General features: G+C 44.1%; 1 protein-coding gene and 1 pseudogene across 1 annotated transcript; one reads left to right on the top strand and one right to left on the bottom strand.

Annotated features, from left to right (window-relative positions):
• Positions 1-9,424: 9,424 nt before the first annotated feature.
• LOC136500557 (uncharacterized) lies at positions 9,425-11,212 on the top strand (annotated as a pseudogene).
• A 319-nt stretch (positions 11,213-11,531) lies between these two features.
• Positions 11,532-15,344, bottom strand: LOC136500556 (protein DETOXIFICATION 27-like). Its single transcript, XM_066495930.1, has 8 exons — positions 14,788-15,344; positions 12,940-13,481; positions 12,700-12,786; positions 12,549-12,605; positions 12,212-12,450; positions 12,008-12,126; positions 11,843-11,929; positions 11,532-11,724 (listed from the first exon to the last, which is right to left on the bottom strand). Exons 1-8 carry the CDS (start codon positions 15,079-15,081, stop codon positions 11,674-11,676), a joined length of 1,476 nt encoding a protein of 491 aa, XP_066352027.1. The 5' UTR covers positions 15,082-15,344; the 3' UTR covers positions 11,532-11,673.
• Positions 15,345-17,121: the final 1,777 nt, after the last annotated feature.

The raw sequence follows: 17,121 nt of genomic DNA, 5'->3' as shown, positions 1-17,121 counted from the left end.
GATAAATTTATGTGTTATGTTTCGCTAATCATGAAAAATATTCACATAACTCATATATGAATGATAATAGCATTTTATTATAACATTATATTAATATCATGACATATAGCTTATGTAAATTGTTACTTTAGATAAGCCGACATTATCTATATTGGTAGAATAACTGTAAGCATTCTATTTCCTAATAATAAAGCAACGATACTACACATGTGATTATTAGATAAAGAAAATTCAACACCTTTAGAAGTGAGTGAGGTTATTAGTTTGTGCATACCAACCAAAGGTGGGTATGACCTTCTTGATCTTCAGTATTCCTTTGGATTGAATAGTGATTATAAGACTTAACTATTAATACCCTCTTAAGCCTAGCATCGCTACCCTATCCTAGATGTGGCAGAATCACCCAAATTATATGGCCCACATGTGCCCGTCATTGTCTCACAGACTTCTGACTGTTGCACATATAAGCCACACAATTCTGGTAGTCTGTCGGGTGTCCTTGGAAAACCTGAATCATTCACTTTTTCTTTTCGAGCAGGATACATCACAGAAGGCATTGCAGTATTACAACAGTTTATACAAATATATTACATCGGAATAAACAATGGAAGTCTTACTAACCATAAGTTTACAAATCATTCATTAAGTTATTACAATTAATAAATTTTAGCCAACTAGGCAGTAGCGTAGCATGACAGGTACCACGAGTAACACACAAGAGAGATTCACCCTGCCCAAGGGTGCATAATAAACTTCACTACTGCTAGCTCTCCTCCTACAACAAGGGTTAACAAACCTTGAGTACAAAGGTACTCAACAAGACTTAACCGACGAAAAGGAAAGACTCCAAGGATATGCAGGCTTTACGGGAATCAAGGTAAGTCTGTAGCAAGAGTCAAGATTAACTTTTGTAGAAAAACTTACTAATGATTGATCCTTATTTTTAATGTTTTAGCTCAAGTTAAATCATTATTAGTCTCTAGTTTGCACCTGATCTAGAGCAACCACTTCTTTAATCATCATATCTCATGATCATACGAAACATTGTTACATTGATGAACTACGAAGTATGGTCAGAGGATCGAGTCTTCTTCTCTGAGAAGCAACGGTGATTCGAATCGATTTGGCCCAGCTGGGGTTTTCTTACCACATGACATATGCAGGCCCCGGACCTACGTATATCAACCTTCACTCAGATCCTCCAAATGTGAACCGGTCTGCGCTACCCGAGAATACAGTACTCCACCTCCCTACGCTGTCCCGGACGGATTTACAGGATGTGTACACACTACTCTCGCCATCTCCCACTCCCAGTGCGCAGTTGTCTTTTCACATAGTGGAATAGCCAAGGTATTAGGCTTACTGGAGTATGTGGCCAATACTACAAAGTCTCGACCATACGGTGGCCTACAATGAACGGTCCTTAATCGACACAGGCGGGGCACTACGTCAAGACTCAAACTTGACGCAAGCAAAGAGTCCGCCCGGTCTCAAATTAAATTCATGATCACCATTAAGCCACAGGGCATTCCCTAGGTAAGAACATTAGAAATCAACTTTGTTGCTGAACTCTTATCCACTAAGCAAGACTAATCATTATTAACTACTACTTCTATTAGGGTGACAAGGATGGTATAGAAATATCAAGGCAGGCATGCAGCAGTTGGTAATCAACAACTCCTATTTTACTTAAATGCATCAAGTATAAGACTTAAGTGAATAACATTTATAAAACACAAGGAAAGGGGTTATGCTTCGGGGCTTGCCTGCTGTGTTGGGAGATAAGATAACCAAATCCACTGATAAGAAATCCACTTCGGGGACTTGCTCAACAACGGGACTCCCTCTCTCGATCACTAAACGTAGTAAATATGCATGATTTAGAATGATGAGACACTAAACATAGTTTATGATGATCAAACAAGATTACTAACTTGAATACAACTTTCCTCCGCAGTTAAGTTAGATTATCTACTCACAAAGCAATATTAGTATTATTATTATTAATAATAAGTTTAATTATGAGCACAACCAATAAGTAATTAAATTGCTAAGGAACATCAGAGGTGTTTGTGTCCCAAGGTCTACAATCAATCCAAAACCACACTCAAGTCCTATTATGATTTAACCTAATTATGTTAGCATTTATTAATTAAAAAAATAAAGCATGTAATTAAGTGGATAATTAAGAATTATCAAAACAGTACCAAACTTTTTGTGAAGGTAGGTTATTGCACATAACATTTACACAAAAAGTTTCATGATTAAAAGATTATTGTTTTAACCTATAAAAATCATGGAAGGTGCATTTATTAATTAAAAGAGGTAATTTTTAGTCATGCAAAAACTATTGATATTCAATATTTCATATTTTTTCTAGGTAGAGTACATCATTAAGAGGCTACACAAACATTTTCATAATTTTATCACATTTCTATATTTTTCTATGAATCAAACAAGAATCATTATATTTAATCAATTTCTAAAAAAAAAGATGAAAAAAAATCATTTTGTACACACGCGTAGCCAGCCACAGATGTTGACAGGCGGGGCCTGGTTAGTAGAACAGTGCTTCCCGCGCTGACTAAGATGGACATCGCCATTGATCGACGAAAACTAGGCACGGATCGATCAACGGTCAAGCGTATAAGCATCGCAGCAACAGGGAGAGCTTGGAACGGAAGATGGTTGAATGAGCGGCTCACCGGAGTGGCCTGGCCATGGTGAGGTGGATCACGACGGTGGGGCGGATGTTGTTGCGGTGAGAAGCGGCGGCGCTGCCAGCTCCGACGATTAGAGGTGACGCGAGCAGGCTTAGGCGGTGCACAAAGATGAAGTGGAGTAGAGGACGTGGGGAATTGGACGGCGTGTGAGTAGATGCAGTGAGTTGATCGGCGAGAGTGAGCTCGACGACGGCGGTAGAGAGAGGGAAAGTGGGAAAATGGCGGTCGACTTGGGCTTAAAACGGCGAGGTCGATGCAGGCGCAGCCACCAGCTCCTGCTTGAGTTAGGACACGTAGACTACTGTGTGTAGGACGTGCGCGAAGCGGTGTTGGAGGGCGGCGGCTCGCCGGTGAAGCAGGTAGACTGCTTGTTGCTGCTGTCGATGAACAGTAACGCCTGAACCCCGATCTTCTCTCCTCTTTTTCTCTAGATTCCAAACATCAACTCAAGATTCTCCAAGAACAAGACTTGTTCATCCTCATGCAGGCTCCAACTTTGCTTAATGAACTGATATAAAAAACTCACTAGTTTTCAAGATCTTGGTTTCCAAACAGGAGTACTTTGTGTCGGTGTTTCGAATCACCGGCTAGTAAATTTCTAGTTTGCGCATCTGACCCGAATGGCTGTGCTCAGAGGACACAAGGATTTATACTAGTTCGGACGGAACGTCCCTACGTCCAGTCTGCTACTGCTCGTGTTACCAGCACTTGGTTTGTAGTAGGGATTACAAACAGGCGAGAGAGGGAGAAGGTCTCAAGTCTCTAGTCAAAAGAGTGAGTCTGGTTAAGCTCTCTGTCTACTGTCGGGTGCCTAAACCTTCAACTGCCCAGACGTGTTAGATGTGTGGGAATGCCCCCCTCTCTCCGTGGGGTGCCCTGCTTCCCCTTTTATAGATGAAGGGGAAGATGCATGTTACATTGGAGAGAGAGAGACGAGGAGAGGAAGGCTTCTAGGATTACAACGTCTTCCATCTCTTTTACGCGGGTCCCACCGGCCCTGTAGATGACAACAGGGACAACTCCACGTCACGGCCCTGTTCATCACTGGCGCCGTACGCGGGCGTCGTCAGCCGATCGTGGCGCTCCATCCCATCTCAGCGGATGGTATGGCTCGCTGACGCCTCCACTGGAGGCCGTACGGGGAGTTGGTAGCAGAGCATCGGCATGCCCGATGCTGCTGGCGATGTGTGTCCTCAGACGTGGCCCATCGTGGACTCGTACTTTTAGATCAGTAGTGGTTGGGGGCGGTACGGGCCTCCATTGGGAGAGGCGGAGCCCACGCCCTCGTGGTCGGGCGAGGCAAAGCCCGTGCCCTCGGGGTCGAGTGAGGCAGAGCCCGCGCTCTCGGGATCAGGCGAGGCAGAGTCCATGCCCTCGGGGTCGGACGTGACGGGGCTCTCACTCGAGGGGTCGGGCGTGACAGGGCTTTCGCCCGAGGGGTTAGGCGAGACAGAGCCTACGCCCTTGAGGTCGGGTGACCTGAATCCCGTATCCTTGAGGTCGGGCAAGATGGAGCCCGTGCCCTCGGGGTCGGGCGAGACCAAGATACGCTCTTGACCATCCGAGGGACTTAGCGTTCACGACCATTAGCTTTCTTCTTCCGGGTATCCCTAATACTGATACCCGACACTTTGAAACTGAAACAGCAATTTCAGTCTAGGGTTTTGAGAAAGTGATTAACTTAGCATCTTAGGTGAATTAATTAGTGATTAGCCATCAATCAAACATAACAACCAGTAGCACCATTGCTTAGCACAAACCTTGTACCAACAAATGATACTAATGGTTGCACAAGTTTATTTGTGAAAATCATTTTATTAATTCCCCCAACAGTGAACTTAATGTTGAAATCCCACACTTAGCCAATTTAGGATTAAGTGTTGAATTTCAAGTTCAATTTCAAATTTGGAGCTCAAATTTTAATTTGTTGGACTTGGATTCCTACCCTACGCTTGACACTTGTGTAAAGTATGCACTTCACACCTCAAAGTTTATTAGGACACAATTCCAAGTACTTTAGTGAAATTCAAAAAATACAATGTCACAAAGTACCTTAAAAGAAATTTTTGGTTTAAGCACACCACACCACATATGCATTGCATCCCTAACAAAACATCATTGTTTTTAGTGAATGCAAGACATGTTTAGCTAAAGTGCATGCTTATTATGCATGATGGTGACATGATCAAGTTTTAGTGATGCTTAACACCAGGGGTGTTACACTAGATCTCACTTCAACCTCTATCACGAATCTTGAGTGACATGGTGCCAACTTAAATGATTGTTTTTTTTCATCATGGTATTTAAGAATGCAATCTATAATCTATTTAAAGTTCTTATTTTTAATAAAAATATAAAAAGAGTATTAATAAAATATACCTGACGAAACAACCACCACTTGGTGGGCACCATGTTCCTTTCTCGCTAGATCTAACGAAACAGTAAGGACTACTTGCATCTTTGTTGCTCGGCTGCTTTGCGACCAAACTTGAGGCTTTATGGCTTGAGAAGGAGCCGATGGGTTGTCGCAACTCGCATCTCATGGAGTCACGAGCGGGAGTGCTAAGCTCTCATTGTGGGGGTGCTAAGGAATTGTGGGGGATAAGTAGGAGAGGATAGGGTTGGCTATGTATTGAGTAGGGGCGGAGCCAGTATTAGACATAGAGGGGCCGTTCAAACCAACAACAATCATGTATGACAAAATGTACAAGACAAGAGTATGCATAACAACCAAATAATGTAGATGTCATTGGAGATCAATTGGGAGAGAGTAAATAAGCAAATCACTAATTATAATTAACTAGCTAATTAGAGTGTGTATTGTACGGACGAACAAGATGTTTAATAAAAACACAAATATCATAATTAAATAGCTAATTGTATAAGATGCTATTAGAGATTATAATATGGAGGAACAAAAGAGATTGAGAAAAAAATAGAATGACACAATTATTAATTATAAAAGATGTTATTAGAGATTGGTATGGAGAAAGGACATGGAACAAAATCGCAAATAGCATCATTAAATAGCTAATTAAACTATTAAGTAGTTAATTAAGAGGACATATTATGGGGGCATAGAAATGTTATGGGTGCTTGCCTCTCCCCCACCCTCCTCTTCCCTCCGCCATTGGTATTGGGCTAGTGATCATTGGTCTATGTCTTGTGGAATGGGATGCTTAGATGGGTGGGCTTTACCTAAAATTAGTCTCCTAGCCATCTAAACGGGTTCCCGTCATGGGAATCCCTACGGGAAATAGGAATGAGAAATGCTACACCATCCCCATCCCGGCTAGACTCAACACGAGATAAAATTGCCCCATTTTTATCCCAGGGGAGAAAAGACTCCCCAACCCTGTCCCCTTAATAATTGAATTCCCCATGGGAAATCGGGTCCCCATTATCATCACTAGTCATGGTGCACTACCCAGCTCAATTCTCATGTTTCCCATTAAATCTGATCCTTCCCATTAGATGACCGGTAAAACCAATGGGGCAATGGTGCACATTGTTTTCATTTTTAATTAATGTGGTAGTTTTTATTCCCTCTCAACTAACATGGTTGCTTTTATGATTTTTATACTAATTAAATTATTTGTATGTGTTATTTATTTAATCATATATTTTGATTTCTAATCCAACGAGAAATTTAGTTACTAGTTTTATTTTTAATTCAAATTTACCTACACTTATTAGTTGTGCTTGACATGGAGTATTTATTTACCTATGCTTCCCAACTCGTGTAGTATTCAATTTTTTTTTTAATTTTGAATTTAGGTGTCTATTAATAATAGACTTTTTTTCAGTTAAATCTAGACCATTAAATGATCATTAAAATTAAATCAATATTGCATTTCTTTCTTTCTTATTATTGCGGTAATTGGGCCATCTTGATAAAGTGGTGCCTTCTTATAAAATTCTTTCTTCCTCCTATGTTGGGGCTGCCATAAGGAACCACTTCACAATATTTATGCCTGCGTGAAAAGTGTGAGGACAAGATGACGAATGACTAATACCCCATTATTCGAGGGGCTTCGATGTGCTCCGACTCCGGCTCTAAATGTGCTGCAATGCACTGTTGAGCATATATTTGTCATGTTCGCTTGGCTGATAAGTCATGGTTGAAAGTACTGTTAGTTAATTTGTTGTGAGAGAAAAATATTGTTCGTTGGTTGAAAAAAGTACGGCTTATAAGCCAAGCGAACAGAGCTATTATAGATTATTGTAGGTGCTGATGAAACGGCTCTAGAAAACATGAGGATCCGAGAAAGCCATCGAAGCTGCCTATGTGTGGCTCCTCCTGGCTTCACTGAGCCGGGATGAGCCCCTCCAAACGGGTCTAATTAAGGCGTTGTTTGATTCCTACTTTATTATAGTAATCAAGATTATGAATGGGCTTATAATAATCTAGATTATAAATTTTAATAATCTAGGCAATTTAGATCCTAGATTATAGTGGGTGTACTATTGTTGGTTAGAGTACAAATGACCAATGATACCCTTGCATGCGGTAAAGGGGATAAGGTGGAGAGGCAAGCTGGTCTTTTTAGCATCCATAACCTCCCATTAATAAATCCCAGGTGGATTACAAGATTATTATAATATGGTACTTCGATTATAATAATCTATATCTCTCATGTTTCACCATTACATTATTTTAGGTGATTAATATGATCCAATTATGGTCCAAACATGTCCTAGATCATGGTGTTTAGCGGGAGCCAACAAGCAGCTCAATAGCGCTAATATCTTTCCTAAGCTTCACATTCTGCTGCTTTCATAAATTTATGTAAGGGCATGTTTGGTCTAGCAGGAACTTCTATGAAGGAGCCAAAGAAGTCGTACCAAATAGTTTTTAAGGAGGAGCAATTTTCTGCCAAACAGTAGATGAGCCAGAGCCATTTTTGGTTGAGGAGCTGGAGGTGCAAAAGGTCTATCTTCAAGTGCTTCGGCTCCTATGGAGGAGCATTTGAGGAGGCCCAAATGTTAATTTTCTTAAACTTCTTTCTCTATTAATTAACTAGCTAACATGCCCTGCTTTGCATGGAACCCAATACGTGCTGGAATCGTATTTCGTATCTTCGCTGGACGAGTTCTTCTAACTTGTATAAGCATGTGTCATGAATCCAAGCCATATATGGGTCATGAATACATGTCATATACGGGATACAAAGTGTGAGAGGGCAGTTGAGTCATATATGGGATACAGAGGGTGCTGCAAGGGCAGTTTAAAAAGTAAACAAGAAAATGGGACGAAAAAATGGCTGTTTGGGAAGTAAAAAACAGAGTTAGAGGAAAACTTTGCTCTTTAATACTAGAATACAAATACATGTTGGGTAGACCGACACCTTATATGTCATTTGTTTTGATAATAATAATAGGAGGAGGAGGAGGAGGAGGAGGAGGAGGAGGAGGAGGAGGAGGAGGAAGAAGAAGAAGAAGAAGAAGAAGAAGAAGAAGAAGAAGAAGAAGAAGAAGAAGAAGAATGACCTGTCCGAGATTAGCTCAATAATGACACAATATTTTGACACTGAAACAGTATTGCAAAAATTATCCTTACGACAATGCTGCGAAAGGACCACAAATATAGTTACGTGATCCCTCTGGCGGTACGCAATTCCACTATGGGAGGTTCCGAACACTATCTTCAGAGAAGAAGAAGAAACCTGGTCGTCAGCCGCCAAATGTAGTTGAAGGCCGCAACATGCATGGCTGTATCTGCACACACATATATGCACATTGTTTCTTTAGTCTTGTTGGGCTTTGACTCTTTTTTTTTACATATATAAGTAACTTCTAAGCAAGATAACTATATGTGTATATTTTAGTTTTACCAGAAGTTATCTTACACTACGTGAAAAACGGTTTGTAGCAACGGAGCTTTTTTTAGGGTCGGCTGGCACAACAACCGCCCCTACAAATGGCACAGTAGGGGCGGCTGGTAATACGAGCCGCCCCTACAAATGAGTCGATTTGTAAGGACGACTGATATTACCAGCCGCCCCTACAAATGCCCGTTATATATATAGCAGCCACCTTCTTCCACCTCAGGTCACTCTCTCTAACCCGAGAAAAAAAGGTTCCAACCCCTAACTCCCTCTCGCGCATCCACATCCGCCTCTCCCTCTCCCTCCTCTCTCGGCGGTGGCTCCCTCTCTCTCTTGTCTCCGCTCTCCTCCCTCCCTCTTCTCTTAGCAGCACAGGAGGGCCCAGGCGCGGTGGCCCGGCCCGGCACGGCGGCGCGGTGGTCCGGCGTGGCGGCACGGCGGCCCAGCGTCATGGCCTGCGGGCCCCCATGCGGAGGTGGAGCGGCGGCACGGTGCTAGCGCGGCGCTGCGAACAGGCCCGCTGGCCACCTGCAGCCCGACTGGGCGCGGGCCGCGTCGGCCGGCTGTTGCCACTATGCCGCGGGACGCACGCGAGCTGCCCGGTCGCTGCGCAGGTTAAGGTGCTTTGCTCACCCTCTTGCTCCCCCTCCCCTTCCCTCGCCGGCGCCGGGATGGACATCGATCTAGGCTTGCCGGCTCGGTCTTCCTTGCTAGCGGAGGCCCCCGGCGGATCTAGCGGATCCGGTGGCTCCATGACCGGATCCATCGTCCTCCCGTCGGATCTGCGCAGGATTTGTTGTACGGTCCTGTCTCTTCTCTCCTCTCCATGAAGGCGCAAGCGCAAGCGCAAAGGGGAGCAGCGTTGACTTTGCGATGTAGATCCTCCGGCGGAAGGTTCTGGAGGCTTCTCGTCGCCTCCCTCTCTTCTACACCGCGCACCGTGGCCGGGCCCATGCAGTGGCCACGCTTGTGGGCGCCGCCGTGCAGTGGGCCCCGCCCACCGCCTCGGGCTCGCTTGCCGCTGCTCCGTGGGCTGCCACACAGCGCTGCGGCGCCAAGATGCTCGGCTCCGACGTACGTACGGATTCCCTTGCGACTCTCGACTTCCTCTAATTTTAATGTCTTGGGTTTAGCTAGGGTTTTAATGGCTTTGTGCGGTGAGCTGTTTTAGTTACACTTGTTCTATTTACTTCGCATCAAGGAAGAGGAGGAGCCACAATACAGGTCATTCATTTTATTTGTTTCATAGTTTATTTCCTGCAGCAATTGGCGCCACATACTTCACTCTCACGATTTCAAGTAGTCAATATTTATTCTGTTTTATTTTGAACACTTTGACTATTGCTGGTCGAACTGAGGGATGTTGACACTAGAAACAAAATAACAAAAAGATTTCGTACTGATGAGGCCCTTGAGAGTATGATTTGTTTTTCTTTTTTTTACATAAAAGTATAAAACATGACTTTAACAGCTAAGATGTAGCCATACAAGCCTTTATGTTGTAGCCTAACTGCCTCCATGGATGTAACCATCCCCTACCTAGACAGTCCTTTCTTCTAATTACAATTTATTGTTCTAGTGTCTTACATAGCAATCATGTGCAAAGCCAATTTTAGGCGGTCTCATAACCTATGGAACATGATTGAGCAAACTAAATTGAATTCATGACTATAATTATGATGTAGAACATGGTATATATTGATCAAGTAGTTGGTAGTCTTAGGACCAATATCTCAACAGCCTCTCCAGAATTTTCTATTGCATAAAAGCTGCAATTAATTTGATGGACATGATTGTATTATTTTTGCACATAAGTACACTATATTAATAGTATTGGAGAAAATACAAAAGGGTACCGTACCTATATGTAACCGAGTTTTATGAGAGATCATCTAAAACTATTTGGTTCCACTTCCACCTGAATCCTGGCTACATTTGAGCCTTCCTGTTTAGCCACTGTCTGCCACCAGTATTCAGTTAGGTGTCAGTTTAAATATTTGATAACATGTTTGCTTCATTTTTTTCAGTTTTAAAATTAAACAATCATGCATATAATGCTAGTCTAATTATTAAATGCTCTCTCTGAACACACTCAGGAGTTTTTGTTGAGGAGAAATCATTCACATATCTATATCAGGAAGGAGATACTGTGACACTTATGGAGTATGTTTCATTTCTTTCTTATCATTATCTATTCACACGACGGGGCTGCGTTCTCGGTCGGTCAGAGGACCTAAATCGCAAACGGAGAAGACGGAGGATCTGCTGACGGCGCGTCATCTTCGCTGCCACAACCAAGCAGGTGCAGGCCACCGTCATGGCCATTGCCAGCAGCAGTCAGCAGACAGTGAGTACCACTCGTTTGCTTCAGTTCCTGCAGATTACGAATTCCGTTTTCAGTCTGCTTTAGTGTTACATTGACCTGATGTGTGACTACAACTCTGCAAGTGGAAAGATTATTAGAAGCTTCTGATTTTATGATGTTCGGTTGCTAGATCTGAGCGCCATTGATTTTGTTATTATGTGGTCTTTCTCATAAAAATCTTAGTCACCATGAAATGTTATTACGATTACTGGAATGTTTAATAGATGAATTTTGTTGTTTCATTTATTTGGACTAAACTGTCCACCTAAAAGTCATGGAATATTTGTTATAATCTGGTATAAATAAATGTGTATTGTCATTGAGTTTCAGTACAATCGCAGAAGAAGATAAGTCATGATAGAGTTGTGCATAAAAAATATATGTTCTGGTCGAATTTGAATTGTAAATTTGAATTTTTTTTGCAGAAAAATATACTGTAGAGGCGGTTCTAGACCGAACCGCCCCCTATAAACAGGTATTATAGGGGCGGCTGGTACTGCGGCCGCCCCTACAAATCGATTTATAAGGGTGGCTGATAACACTAGCCGCCTCTACAAATCGATTTGTAGGGGCGGTTCCCAATACATGATTTGTAGAGATTATATGGTAGGAGCGGCTAGCCGAGCCGCCTCTACAAACCATCGTCAGCCGCCCCTACAAATGCTTATTGTAGTATTGTTAGCTTCAGGGTTCCCTGTGCCTGGCTAACAACAAAGTGAAGCAGTATTGTAAGTGAAGCAGTATTGTTGGAGTAGATTTATTTCGAGTCGTCAGCCCATTTCTTCATTCTCATACTGGCTAACCTCGCCTGCAAATAAAGAAGCATCACAAGCAACAAATAAATCGATGCGGTCAGTACACGGAAGAAACTCAAATATATATGCAGAAACACTAGAAACAAAGAAGACTAGAGTGCAGTGCGCCACCTCTTCATCCCAGTCACATTTGACAGTGAGGTAGGCGAGTATGATCGTTTGAACGGCGGTCCCTCCAATCATGCCGGACCAGATTCCCTGAAAATCAGCTGTCAAGTTGATGCGCAAAGTTGATCGGGACTACTGATTTGCACATGTTGTTTATAGCATCATTACCCCTACTCCAAACTGCAGCGGCCAACCAAGTAGGATACCCATGGGAACTCCGATGAGGTAGTAGGTGCCGACGTTCACGTAGGCGACCAATGCTTGCCATCCTGAACCAACGGCCACCCCTGCAGAAGCAACAAATCCACCATGAGAATCACAAGGAAGCAAGCAGAGGCGATGCTCCGCTCAGGTACAGGTTCAGCGGCTTGCCTGAGAGGACGGGCTGCACGCTGTTGAGGAGGATGGTGAATGCGAGCAGCACGGACAGGTGGTGCACTGCGTCGAGCACGACCGCGCTGGACGTGAAGAGGAGCGCGATCTTGTCGTCGAAGTAGAGGATGAGGCACCAGAAGACGAGGCCGATCACCACGGACGTCGTGATGGACACCACGATGGCGAAGCGCGCGCCTTTGCCGCTCCCTGCGCCGAGCTCATTTGCGACTCGCACCCTGCAAGTGCCATGCCAAATCGATCGATGCTTTACTTCTAGTGCACTGACGACTGATGTGTTCGTTCTAAAAAAAAACCCGATGGTGTACGTACGTACCCGGTTGCTGCTAAGAAGCCGAAGGGGATCATCATCTCCCATCCGTTGATAGTCTGACTGCATTTGGATCAACAACCAATACAATGCACTTGTTAGATATGCATGGAAACTGATCTGGATTCGAATGGCGTGCTAAGCACCATGCAGTTACCATATGGAGAGTGCATCCACAGCGATTTCAGCGTTCTTCAGGTACCCTGTCAGCAGCACCAACAGTCGGTAGTACCAGTTCTCCAAGCTGCATGCAGGTCATCAAGCGTATATATATACGTTAATAGTTGCAGGACTTTGTTGAAACCATATCAGATCATGTCGTCGCTACTACGTCGTCTAGCTCACTAGTAGGCTACAGAAACTAAGCTACGAAATGGACGACGACGGCGGCACGAACCAGAGCATGACTCCGGACGCGGAGGAGAGCTTGATGAACTCCCAGAAGTCGGCGAACGCCTCCATGGTGAAGCCCTTCCACGACAGCGGGCACCCGCCTCCGACGACGTAGATGTACTGGCCCAGCACGACGAGCCACCACGCCATGTCCGCGGAGGCGACGGCCCCGACGATCCCCAGCTCGAGGCGCTGCACGAGCACGTAGGTGACGACGACGTGGATTGCCAGCGCGACGGCCGCGGTGATAGCGGTGACCCAGTTCTTGAGCTGGCTTTGCAGGAAGCGCGTGAGCGGGAGCAGCATCGCCATGGCGAAGTGCTGCGGGAGCAGCCACACGCTCATCTGCCCCGCCAGGCGCGACAGCTCCGGGGTCTGCCCGATCAGCAGCAGCAGGTCCTCCATGAAGATGTACGTCGGCGTCAGCGCCGCCGCGAAGATGAGGAGCACGATCCAGGACCGCTGCAGGTACACGCCCAGCATGTGGTGCTTCTTCGCGCCGAACGCCTGCCCGCACAGCGTCTCCAGCGCGCTCGCCATGCCCAGCTACAGCACCAGCATCAGCATTGTCAAGTTAAACTATTATTATTACCGTGATTACGCATGGGTTTTTCATTTTTTACTGTGCTCGCAGCATTATTAGTAGAATCATTAGTAACTGCGAGTAGCCAGTCGTGAGCCATGACGAAATGGTAGAGTAATAATTGAAGATGGTGACATTTTATTTGTATAGCTTCTGCGACCTGAGCACGTGGACCTTTTTTGTGAAAAATAATGAGTGAAAGGTACTGGGAGACAAGGAGAGATTAAATGGTGATACTACTACGACAGCGATACTCAGCAACATGTTAATAATCTTGGTGTTTCTTCATTCAGTTTTTAATTAACAGCTACAGGAAGCCAAATAAATAGCCCCGCCTAGCTGTTGGTTACAGAAACCTGAAAGTCAATCATCACACATCCCAAAGATCATCATAAATCAGAGCTCAACTACCGCATGGTCCATGGATCCGACGCGACTCAATTATATGATTGTTATTTCCAAAACATAATCGGTTCAGCTTTATCTTAAGTTAAACTTGTGATCAAGTTTATTAAAAAATGTATCAACATCTACGTTATGAAATGAATGCTATATCAAATATATTTTATGGCGAATCTAATGAATCTAGTTTGTTTTTTTATAAAGAAAGGATTTTATTAATTCACAATCATTATCGAGTTGATACAATAATAGTGAACCCAATCTTGTGTGATGTTGTAGATGTTTATTGTATTTCCTATAAACTGGATCACAACTAAAGAAATTTGACTTAGAATAAAGATAGAAAGACATAAATTTGAAATGGAAGGATATCCCACCGGTCCGATTGGTGGTAAACCAACACTGTAGAGTATACAACTTGAAAAGAATATTCAGAGCTATTTCTGCAATCTGCAAACCAAACGCGTCCAGTAGGTGTTGGTTGACCATATCAATGTTTTTTTTTTGTTTAGCATAAATAAACATTTAAGTGGCATTGGATTTGGATCTTCTTACCTACTCTAGCATGCTCTATCGTCCAAAACAAGTTCCAAAGACGAGTTCCTCTCGGCGGCAGACGGCACTGCTTGTTAAGCAGTTCACAAATTGTAGGGTAGGGGTAACTGGTTGCTTGACGTGATCTGCCTGCCTCCAGCTCCGGAAACAGAAAGGAGCTAGCGTATATAGGACAGGAAGCTCCGCTGTCTAGCTCGGGCGGAGCTGAACTGGTGAGGCAGCAGCAGCCACGAATGCGTGTGCGCGCGCGCGGGCGTGCATGCATAGTAACGACATGATTAGGAGGCAGCTAGCGCGGGTGGTGACGCGTACCAGGAAGCCGAAGTTGAAGCCGGCGACGACGGTGGCGGCGATGGAGAAGGCGGCGAGCTCGAGGTCGCCGAGGTGGCCGATGAAGGCCTGCGAGACGACGTTGACCCCGTACAGCGCGATCCGCTGGAAGATGGCCGGGCCGACGATGTGCCAGAGCTTCTTCGACTCCACCCACCACTCCAGCGCCGCCCGCCTCGCGCGCCCCTTGGTGGTGGCCGCGCCGGCCCCGGCGCCGCCCGCTTCGAAATCGCCGAGCTGCTGCAGCAGCGGCGCCCGCGCCTGATCCTCCCCCATGGCGAGATGGCACGGCGACACGCGCTAGCTTAAGCTTCCTATCTAGCTAGGCTAGGACGCGTGCGGCTACGACGGTAGGCTAGCTGGTTGCGGAGGATTGCGGTGGTGTGGGGAACTGCGACTGCCTCCGCTTGTATATAGAGATGGCCAGACGGCGGACGCACGTCCCGCGCGCGCGCCCGTTCTTACGCGACGATGTCGTTAGCTAGCTCGTGGACAATAGTATATCATGGCATGTTGCTGATGATGCAGTATAATAAAGTGTGTTGTGGTGCACGTAGGGCGGCAGTGGCCAAGATAAAGTGGTGCTGGGCCACGAAAATAAACCTGCATTTTTACAGAACTACGACCCCCGTCACAAAAACAATGAAATTTTAGTGAAATAGACGCACTATACGAATATATGCCACGATGAATCTAATAATATATACTTTTATAGATACTTTTTTTTTATAAAGTCTGGTCAAAATTAAGATGATTTGACTTGGTATTATTTTACAATTATTATATTTTCAGATAGAGGGAGTATCAGACAAAAAAATTGCATGGTTAGTCTCCTCGCTGATTTCACTTTGTATGTTTGGTATTGAATCAATATATGAACTCATTAGCTTTTACCACTGTCGATGATTCGCATGATATGCTTTTCTCTTATATTTAGCTGATGTCGTGACCTCGATGTATAGAATCCAGGCCAGGAGTGTCCTCTTGTATCATTCAAACTTATGTTTTGCTCACCGGCTAGCGACTTCATCAACATTTCTTATTGCTGCTAGATATTGTGGTTCTACCATCGGCTACGTGGGTTACTTCTTTATTTTATTTCCTTACTAACGTTACAACCTCGAGACCTTGAGCTATCAGCCTAAGCTTATAGTACGAAAAAATCGTAAACAAAACTCATGTATGTATACCGATTGTGGAGAACAAATCAAGCCAACTAAGTTCTATAAAAACGTGTGCTATATCGCATATTTTAACAACCTATAATTGATTGTATGACATCTAAACCCATGGCAATGTGGCACAAAACCCCGAAAACAACAATTTTTGGCCGTTTTCACATGACCTCATATCCCACTTTTGGGCAATTCCTCAAACTTCAAATTTGGGCTCGTCCTTCCGGGATTGAGGGTTATTCCAAAAACAGCAACAAGAAATTAATCAATTAAACTAAAAAAAAAAACGCACCACCCTTCCGGGGCTCCCTCAAAGTTGCTTGGCTCCGATAGCCTTCCTTCCCTGAGAGGAAACTGATGTCGCATGTATGTATTTTTCTCTTGCATTTGTTCAACCTTCCTTATCTAGGATACACAATCTGAGCCTAGGTGCACTTGACATCACTATTCACTATGTAGTTTTTTAATATCCTAAGTGAAAATTGTAATAAACATGGACTCTAGCAAGGGTTTAATGATTTGGTAGTTGAATAATAACATAACCATTAGCACTAATAATGTTTGCTAGTATATGAGGTACATAGTCATGGATGCAGGAAACAGACTTGGGCCAGGCTAAGGTACGGTGAAGATCGAGGAATCAACACCTCAAATGAAGATCAAAGAGAAGGATATTGAAGACCCTAGAAGAAAAAGCAAGAATCTCAAGACATCAAGGAAGAGAAGCCTAGATAAACGAATGTGTAGAAACACAATTAGATGAGCACCAGGGTGGATGTACACTTGCTAATCTATAAGCACTAATGGTGTCCTTAATCTTCAATTAAGGCTTCATGATCACTCTAGAAGGCTAAATCACTCTCTTGGACTGAAATGTATGTAGCTAATTGTTCCTGGATTCTAACAGCTCCCACATGCACAAGAGGATGAAGTATATATAGGTTAAGCACTCAAACTTGCCATTGGAAACCCACTCAGTCGAAATCAATGCAGTAGATTTCTTTTGTGCAGCACTAGAGAATTCCCATGACCTCCAACCGACACCAGTTAGAACTAGTCATTACTGTATGATATTTCTCCAGTGGGTCACCACCTCATCGAAGAGTTTTTGTGACATTGTTTGACCCTATCCAAAAATACC

Source organism: Miscanthus floridulus, chromosome 13 (assembly GCF_019320115.1).
Source record: "Miscanthus floridulus cultivar M001 chromosome 13, ASM1932011v1, whole genome shotgun sequence".
NCBI lineage: Eukaryota > Viridiplantae > Streptophyta > Magnoliopsida > Poales > Poaceae > Miscanthus > Miscanthus floridulus.
The sequence above is the reverse complement of the archived record's forward strand: the minus strand, read 5'-3'. Positions and strand labels throughout refer to the sequence as shown.

Bases quoted from the DNA above. Each gene is read 5' to 3' on its own strand.
- LOC136500556 (XM_066495930.1), bottom strand. From the start codon at position 15,081: ATGGGGGAGGATCAGGCGCGGGCGCCGCTGCTGCAGCAGCTCGGCGAT. The intron at 13,482-14,787 runs GTACGCGTCACC...CTGGTGCTGTAG, and splicing joins GCTTCAACTTCGGCTTCCTG to CTGGGCATGGCGAGCGCGCT. The intron at 12,787-12,939 runs GTTCGTGCCGCC...ACCTGCATGCAG, and splicing joins GCGTCCGGAGTCATGCTCTG to CTTGGAGAACTGGTACTACC.